Genomic DNA, 9,285 nt, shown 5'->3' with positions numbered 1-9,285 from the left:
GTAGATGGATAGTATGGTAATTTTAGTATACATGGTATTTTAGTCCTTTAAATTTATAGGGGTAATATGGTCATTTTAGTATATAGTATGAATTGGGTTCATGGGCGGGTCGGGTTTGCTTTTAAATAAATGGGTTGGGTTGGGTATGAGTAATTAGACGCATAATTAATGGGTCTAAATGGGTCAATGACCCATTAAAGACCCAACCCAATTGCAACTTATCCACTTTGACCCAAACCCACCCATTTGACACCCCTAATATAAAGCAAGAGAGAATCGGAAGTAGATGATTATTGCTGACCGTGAGGAGAGTTTGACTTAGGGACGGACAGGGCCAGCCATGAGGTGAAGCCCGAGGTGCAGCCGTTTTAGGCCTTCAAAATTCGGGCGAAAATTGGGCCTCATTCGGAATAACTTATAAATTCGGGCGAAAACTGGGCTCCACTCAAACGCATGCCCCATCGAAATTAATATATTTTTTAAATATATTTTGTATAAATTAGCATAATTATGAAAGTGTGGTAATATATAAATATAGACACTTGCATATATCTTGAAAATACACATATAAAATTAGTTTTATGCCTGAATTTCATCATATGGTGCAGTTATATTTGTTATGTTACGAGCTGTTTGTCTATTTGAAGCTATTCTTTCTTGATTCTCTTTATTTTTAAACGTCTGAAGAAATATTTTAAAATAAAGTTATTAACAAAACTAACTCGTTCATTCTAAAACTTATCGATGTTCATTTAAAACATATTTTAAAATTTTTGTCCGAGATTTTGTGCTCATTTTTACCTAATTTAACTTAAAGTATATGTTATAAACTTTGTAGTTAGTAATGCATGCTTTAATTGTGTACGATCTTACTGTGGTTGACAAAAAAAAAAAAAACTTTTGCCATTATGATTAATAAGTGCCCACACTAAACTATATTCCTGGATCCGTCCTGGACTTTTACTCAAGACAGCTGATCTGCGAATGTACGTTAATGCTACTTTCATCTCTACTAGAGGACTGACCCATATGATCTACCTCCCTTGTTCCTTCCCTGCTTTTGTAAAGAGAGAACTTTGATAACGTTTAGTGCAACAGCAGCTCTTATTAAAAAAAAGTTACCACTCCTATTAATAACTTATATGTGGGTGAAATTTTTTTCCAATTTACTATATATGTAGCACTTCTTGCAAAATAAACAACTAGGGGGAAAATCCATTTGAGCCTTGGAGCTAGGAACCCAATTTTAATTGATATGTACCGTTGGAATCTTTACAGGATTTTCAGACCTTGAGTCGCGTTGGAATTTTTACAGGATTTTCGGAAGATCTAATGATCGACAAACTATATATTTTCCTCAAAAAGAGCAAAACTAGGTAAGCTTGCATTGCGAGCGTGTCAGGACTGGATTGCAGTCCGAATTTGTGCTAAGGCCAGAATGCTTCAGATCTGACTTCTTCTGGAGCGATTGCGTATGACCTAAGAGGTGAAGCCGTATATGATTCGTGATTTGCCTTTAGCGAAAAAGAACTTAAAATTTCCCAAAGCATTGTGGAAAATGGAAAGAAAAATAAACAAGGTGCGATAAAATTAAAAGAACTTCATTAACGGTTTAACGAAGTTGGTACAAGAAAATAAAACATCAACTAGGCATGACTAGTGTGATGAAAGATAAAGACGTTTGCTGGAACTATAAAGATAATTGAAATTTGGATTGGATAAGCCGTGGGCTTGATTGGTTGGGGACCTAAAGATAGAAGATAATTGAAAGATAATTTGGTTAGGCACTAATAATTGAAAGATAATTTGGCTAAGCGCTGGGCTTGATGGTTGTGGACCTTTGCCAAGGCCTTCAATTCTGATATTTATAGGCAATGCTTCTAGGCCTTGAGCTACTTTTGGTGTTTCCATGCATGACTGCCATGTCCATTCCATGCTTACTTGAACTAGATCAATGCATGAGAGCCACGTGGCCCTACATCTTGCTCCACACTCCCAAATTTCAGCTGCATGTTTTGTTCCAGGCTTGAAAGCAATTATTCCAGGCCTTAAAAATCCTCTTTCTGCATAGAAATCTGCTAAAAGCAAAGGAATTTCAGCTGTGCAGAATTCCCAGGCCTCTTGAGCTGCCTTTAAGCTGCTTGAATGTCTAGATAGTTGCTAAAAAGAAAACCTTGGGCCAACCAAGGTTAAAGGCCGAAGTTTTTCCAGGCCTTTCAGCCATTATATTGGCTTTTCAGTCCCTTTTGAGGGCCCGCTTGTAATACTCCTTGCCTTTAATTATGCTTGGAGTTTAATTATGTGTTGTGTTTCGGGTTAATTAGGTGAGTATTGCACTTGTCATACTTGTTAAATAATTGGAGTACGTGGTAGTATATGGACTAGGCCACACACAAGTATTTATCCACCTAGCCTGAGAAAACAAAAGAAAACGTTCTACATTATTCTTGCTCCACCTCTATCTTTCACATAGAGAGAGAGAGAAACGGTGGAAAAGAAGAAGAGAAAGAAAGAAAAAAGTTGGGGAAAAACCTTGCTTGGCTTGGAATTGAAGATTTTAACTTGGTAATATATGTTTCTTTTACTTGATTCCATGATTTGTATGCTAAATTTCATATCTTAGGGACTGAATTTATGCTCTAGATGTTTGCTTTAAGTTGAATTTGAGTTTTAGGGTTGAACTCTTAAGGAACTCAAGAACCTAACTTGAAATCCCTTGGATTGAGTGTTTAAAACCTGTGTTGATGCATGGATTCGATGTTCTTGGAGTAGCTCTTTATATCTATGAGTTTGAGCATGATTAGTAGGTTTTGATGTGAGTTTGAAGTATTTTGGAAGGGTTTAAGAGTTGAAAATTACAGGAAGAACAAGATGTAATTTCTGGAAAATCTGCAGATTTGAGAAATTTTGTATCTATCCTGATTTTGTGGATTTTTTTGAGACAGTTCCTAAGCTCCAAAAATTATGAGATTTTTATAGAGAGTTTCTCTATGAGTCTTTTGTCTATGGTAAAAATTTCAGGATCAGATTCAAAGTATTAAATTCTGTAGAAATTCGTAACCTCACAGCGCACAGTTTCGGAACTGTGCTGACTGCACAAACACGCGTTGGGGATGTATATCTACGCATATGATTTGTATTATGCAGGCACAAGAATGATATTTTATGTTATTTAGAAAGCATGGTAGGTACCGTGCACTAGGAATTGCCATGTCTATAATTTCACCATGGATTCTAACCCTTCATAATTATTTTTGTTGGAAATCTGTCACAAGTACTAGTCTCCAGATCTTTTTATCACACTGAATTTTCCCCCCGGAAATCTAGTGGAATCTAAATCGATCTTTAGGGGGCCTAAGGAAAATGATGTTTGCTTGGAGTATTATTTTGGCTTCAATTTGGTAACAGCTTTTATTTGAGATGATCAAGAATACAACATTGAGTCAGTCAAACTTATGCCTCTTATGTACTGTTACCAGATTCGCTCAATTACTGTTCTCCTGTCCCGTTGTATTTGGAGAACTCTGTTATTATTGCTTCTTAAAGTGTATTTTCAACTTTGATTGCGCTTTCTAGTACCCATATGCAGGAAAAAGTGTATTGATAGCCTTTATGTGCATAACCATTTGTAGTGATGCAGAAATTAGATTGACTGGACTATGTTTCTAATTCCAACCTTACAGGTGGTAACTGTATTGATTTTGCTGGCATTGGCTATTCACTCTGTTCTAGGGATAACGTCTACCAGTTAATGTACGGCCTTCTGCTATAAATGCATTGTGGCACAAGCAATGAGGTATGTTGCCAAATGAAAATCTTATATGGATCTTTGTTTTGAAAGTAGAATGGACTTCTTAATCGAAAGGTAACTGAATCTATATCTGTTGTTGAAAATGTTCCTACGTTATCAGATTTCACGAAGCCTTTGCTTGATGGACTGCTCACCCAGCAGCAGTGACAAGAAAACTCTAAAGAGGTGGTTCTTCATAGATAAGAGGGTTGGGTGAAGAATATCTCTCTACCTTAGGTTAATACTAGGGCCAAATTTCTCTCCAAGAAGAGGTTCATTATTTTTCTGGGGGTGGCCTTGTGCAAGTAATCTGGACAAATGGATTTGAATTCAACAAATGCCTCTCCTGTTCTCACTGAACCTGCACCAATAAATAAGTCCAGACTCGGAATACACTCCAGTCTTTTGCCTTTTTTGCAATCTGGAGCACCATTCTCCTCGGGCATATTAATTCCGAGAAAGAAGCCAGGGAAGCTTGATGATGTTCGGTCCAATGGTTGGCTCGATGCCATGAAATCTTCACCACCACCCCAGAAGAAGCTACTTAAGGATTTCAATGTTGAGGTGGCCTCAGATGATAGTGATATTGCGTACTACTCCTGGATGGTAGGCTTAGTGTTTTATGAATCTTTTTAAATTCCAGTACAATGGGAATTTATAAAAAAAAAAGAAGCAATTCTTGTTGGCTATGTTATTCCTTTATTTTGCAGCTTAAGCACCCTTCGGCTCTAAGCTCCTTTCAGCAAATCATGAACCACGCAAGGAATAAAAAGATAGTAATGTTTTTAGATTATGACGGGACTCTTTCTCCAATAGTCAATGACCCTGATCGGGCCTTCATGTCTGATGAGGTCAGTGTCATATCTTCTATATGTGTGAGTGTTCCTCATGTCCTTTACCCGTGTGTTCATACTCATGGTAAACCATCTCTTTGTCAGATGCGTTCTACTGTTAGGAATCTTGCAAATTATATCCCGACAGCAATAATTAGTGGAAGGAGCCTTGACAAGGTAAGGGGACAAATGTCGACCCAAACAGATGCTTTTAATAGTATGACTACCTTAAACTGTATAGTTGTTTTGTTTCACATTATATTGATGCAATCAGTGTCTGTTCTACCTCTTTTCATCTTTTCAGGTGTATGAGTTGGTAGGACTAACAGATCTCTACTATGCGGGTAGTCATGGTATGGACATCTAGTACAGCGCACGTGGAAGAAGCGAAAGACTTATTTGTCACTCCAAGGTTTGCCTATAAATAGAGACTCACTCCTCCCAGGTAGGGGACTGATCTCTCTCTCTCTCCACAATTTCTTCAGAAAAAAACATTCTCTCTTCTCTCTTCCTCACCAACTAACTAGATCGTCGGAGCTTCTTCCCGGAGGTACACCACCCTCGGTCTAAAGGTATCCAGATCATCTTCGTTCAAACCACATCTCTCGGGTCAAAGGAAGGAAAAGATTCAAGAGTGGAATTCACCCCCCACAACCTCGCTCCTTTATTTTAACTCGATTAGGAAACACACCCATCTCCGGGCCTCCTTTTGCTTCGCCCTCTGATTTCGAAAACAGACCCATCCGACAGCACTGTTCCTAGTTAGTTATTCAAAAATCAAGTAGGCGAGGATGATACAACTTGACGACAGGTTTGTTTTATTAATCTCAAAATGGAAAAGTAATCTCTACTTTTTAACACTACAAATACAAGCGAAACCCCTCTAATCCTTTCATTATATCGAAGTTAGGCTACTTGATCAGAATTTTGTAGAAAGTAGGTGATAATCAAAGCGGCTCCAGAATTTTAGTTCAGTGGTGATTAACAGTGCAGAAATATTTTTTGTATGCAAAGCTCTATATAAATGAAAATATTTCTTTTGGTTGAAAATATATCAAAACTAGTTTATTTTATTTTGTTGAGTTATATTATCTGCTTACTCATAAATTTAAGTAAATTATGATTTAGTTTGGCTATGCATGAATGAATGATTTAGTATTGACACTATATTAAAGAAAAATCAAACTAAATAAACGAAAAATATAAAATTTTTCTACATTTTTTTGAATCCAGCGGTTCGTTTGCCATGCACAACTAAGGTTTGGAATAACCCAATTAGGGTGTACAAATTGGATTTGTATATGTGCATGGACCATGACTTTGAGCCAATAAAATTATGAAAGACTTCATGGATGTCAATGGAGGCTCTAGTTATATAGAAATCATGAGGAAAATCTAGAACTGTGTAAATAATAACATCTATATAGTTGTGGTTTGAAAGCAAAGGCCATGATTTTTAGAATTTATTAGATTTAGTCCCTATATAACACTCTACAAACACAAGAAGAGACGGAATGAAAGAATCTTAACTTGGCATGGGCCGAACTAAAAGAAGAAAAAGGTTAATCTATAGTATCGTTTCACATTCATCATAAAGAGTACATATTATTAGGCTAATTTGGGATGCCTCGAAACCGAGGTAAAAGATAATGACTTTTCTCAAATATTCTGGTAATATTTTGGTGCGACTTGTCGCGATCCTTGTCTTCTTCTTCCTCCTCTCTTTTTTTTGGCCCCCACTCTGGTTTGGCTGCCTAAGGCTCCGTTCCGGAACCGAAAATAAGTTCTTATTTTTTAAGAAGGCAATTTCAAGCTCAAAAATTATGGGCTAATTGAAATTTAAAAATATGCAATATGGATCTTGTTTGGAAGATCTCGATGAGATCTTTTATACGATGCAAAAAAAATTAAAAAATTATTTTTTATTTACTTTATTTTTGAGTTTGAAAATGTGAAATAAGCTGCTTATTTTTTAAGAAGATTTCTGAAACGGGGCCTAATTTCTGTTTCTCCGCAATTATGTCACATCTGCTCCCATCACGGCTTGCTGCTAACTCTGGAATGCACTTCACCGGTTGGATCTCTCTTGTATTTTTTGACGTATGCGTAACGGTGTGAGTAGTGGCTTGCCAACGTCGGTCTCCTGCTGAGTTCATTTCTTGGGTGTCCCCTGTCTCGCCTAACGGCTCCGGTTGAGCTTCAACAGCAGTGGTTGGGTCTTTGTGTTTGGTGCTTGTTTTTCCAGTGATGGTGGTGGCCGGTGGTGCTGGATTTGACGATCCGATTGTGGTGGTGGTTTCTGTCTGGTGGTGGAGTCACTACAAGAAAATCGTTCTATAGCAACGGTCGAAAGCGTTGCCAAAAAATCCAAAAACCGTTAGTAGAGACCCATTTAGGCTATACCAACGGTTCGGCCAAACCGTTGCAATATATCCGTTGCTAAAGAGGTATAACAACGGTTTTGACGAGCGTTGGTACAGATTTTTTTTTACCAACGGTTTCATTAGCAACGGTTGCTAAAGGCAATTTTCATTTTTTTTTACCAACGGTTTCATTAGCAACGGTTAACCGTTGCTAAAGGCAATTTTCATTTTTTTAAAAACCAACCACTGTGTGACGTAAGCCTCCACGTGGCGCTGACGTGGCAGCCACATGTCGCCCGCGTGGCGTTGACATGGCACCCTTGTGGCAGCCTACTTGGCACCCGAGCCCATGTGGCGCCCACGTGGCGGACGAAATATTCTTGCTCTTCCTGAGAATCGAACCTCCGACCTCGTGTGTGCGAACCAACTGTGCTAGCCTATAACTTGTAAAAAATTATACACCTTTTAATATTTATACTATACTAACCGGTTTTTTTTAAATTTTTTTTTAAAATCCGGTTTCTACTAACGGTTAATGAAAACCGATGCTATAGACCAGTTTATAGTAACGGTTATTGAAAACCGTTGCTAGAGGTCAGTTTTTAGCAACGGTTAATGAGAACCGTTGCTATAGTCCAGTTTTTAGCAACGGTTAATGAAAACCGTTGCTATAGTGTTGTAATTTACTAACGGTCACATGAAAACCGTTGCTATAGACCTGTTTCTAGTAACGTTTTGTAAACCGTTACTATACACCGTCTATACCAACGGTTTTTTTAACCGTTGCTAAAAAACCGTTGGGAGATCCTAAATTTCTTGTAGTGAGTTGTGGTCGGTGGTGGCCAGGTGGTACTGGATTTGACGATCCGATGGTGGTGGAGTTTTGCGGTGGATGGCGGCGGGTGATGGAACTTGGTGTATAGCATATTAGGGTTAGGGTTTTGGGTTTTCTTGTTTGGGCTTAATGTTTGTATTTGGGCTTCTAAGCCTTCAAGTATTGTGCTTTATTTGTATATTTGGGTTTTCGACCCTCAGGTGTGTTTTGGGCTTGTCCAATGGATATATCTCCAACCAAAAAGTCCCATTTTCCTTTCCCCTTTGTTAATAAATTGCTACTTTTGCCGATCATATATATATAAAATCTTGGATAATTCTTAAAATATTTGGATGAAAGTCATAATTGTTTACTTTTTCAATTTCTCTTATTGAGATGAACCAATAATTCACAAAGATTTGACGCAAAACTAACAATTGCGGGAAAAAATTGAACAAGGCCAGACAAAAACCAAAAATCCAAAAACTTTCACAAAAAAACTATGTGAAATCGGAAGAATTTTTCAGTGCCGAGCGGGTACCACGTCGTGCCCGCTCAGCTCATTCGAACCGTCCATTGCATTTTTTGAACAGCTCAGATATGGAGAAAGAAAAAAGAGAGAGAAAGTGTTTGAGTGAAAGGAGATAGAGGGTTTTAATCTAAGCGTCCAAAAGTGTATTGGACGGCTCCAATACGCCGAACAGATACCACGTGAGATATACCCACTCGACAAAAATTCCTCGTGAAATAGGGGCTTATACAGTAATACTGCATATTCGTGTGTACGTGTAACCTTGGAAGGTATAAATCGAGTGGATGTGCGTTGACAGACCAAGACTTTGCGAGTCTTGTTAATTGTACGGGATGCATGCATTTATGCCTTGATAGATGCATGCACCTACCCCCTCCATCCCAATTCAGTGGAGGAGTTTAAGGTGTTTCTTGATGGTATTCGTAGGCTAAAATTGTAGTTCATGTTGAGGTTTGAGTTCATTCAACACTCTGTTGGATGGGCTATCTATGTTTGCTGTACTTTTGTATTTCTCTCGATGTACCCTTTCGAGTTTTAATAAAAGTTTCGTTTGCCGAGCAAAAAAAAAATATTGAGAATTCAATTTATTTAGGTAGCATAATGACTACATCTAAAAGTTGTTAACTTCCCAATATTTACACTTCACATTTTTTGAAAAGTTACTTTATTTAAAAAAATAAGGGCAAAAAGGAAAATTTTATCCATTTAAAAGTCAACTGGACAAACAAAGTGGGACAAAACAAAGTCAAAAGGTGGACAAACAAATCGGAACGGGGAAGTATCATTGAAAGATGGTGGTTTTTATGACCTTAATTGTATAAAAATCAACTTGATGCATATATGGATTCGGAAATCATTGAAATTTTTTTATGACACTTTTTTTTTTGACAATACAAGGTGTCTCGGGCTAATATGCGCACACCTTAAACTAATTTCTACAACTCCTCTTATAC

At 37.7% G+C, this 9,285-nt stretch overlaps 1 protein-coding gene across 3 annotated transcripts; it reads left to right on the top strand.

Annotated features, from left to right (window-relative positions):
* Positions 1-2,291: 2,291 nt before the first annotated feature.
* LOC131333054 (probable trehalose-phosphate phosphatase F) lies at positions 2,292-8,426 on the top strand. 3 transcript variants are annotated; one of them, XM_058367371.1, is made up of 6 exons: positions 2,292-2,565; positions 3,684-3,796; positions 3,912-4,396; positions 4,501-4,641; positions 4,729-4,800; positions 4,928-8,426. In XM_058367371.1, the coding sequence occupies exons 3-6, from the start codon at positions 4,109-4,111 to the stop codon at positions 4,988-4,990; spliced, it is 564 nt and encodes a 187-aa protein (XP_058223354.1). In that variant the 5' UTR covers positions 2,292-2,565; positions 3,684-3,796; positions 3,912-4,108; the 3' UTR covers positions 4,991-8,426. The 3 variants fall into 3 exon arrangements, with proteins under 3 accessions (XP_058223354.1, XP_058223356.1, XP_058223355.1); XM_058367373.1 differs by lacking the exon at positions 2,292-2,565 and adding an exon at positions 3,133-3,184 and having other exon boundaries at positions 4,928-5,103; XM_058367372.1 differs by lacking the exon at positions 2,292-2,565 and adding an exon at positions 3,138-3,401 and having other exon boundaries at positions 4,928-5,103.
* The last annotated feature ends 859 nt before the right edge of the window (positions 8,427-9,285 follow it).

The sequence above is a fragment of the Rhododendron vialii genome, chromosome 7a, assembly GCF_030253575.1.
Source record: "Rhododendron vialii isolate Sample 1 chromosome 7a, ASM3025357v1".
Classification (NCBI taxonomy): Eukaryota; Viridiplantae; Streptophyta; class Magnoliopsida; order Ericales; family Ericaceae; genus Rhododendron; species Rhododendron vialii.
The sequence above is the reverse complement of the archived record's forward strand: the minus strand, read 5'-3'. Positions and strand labels throughout refer to the sequence as shown.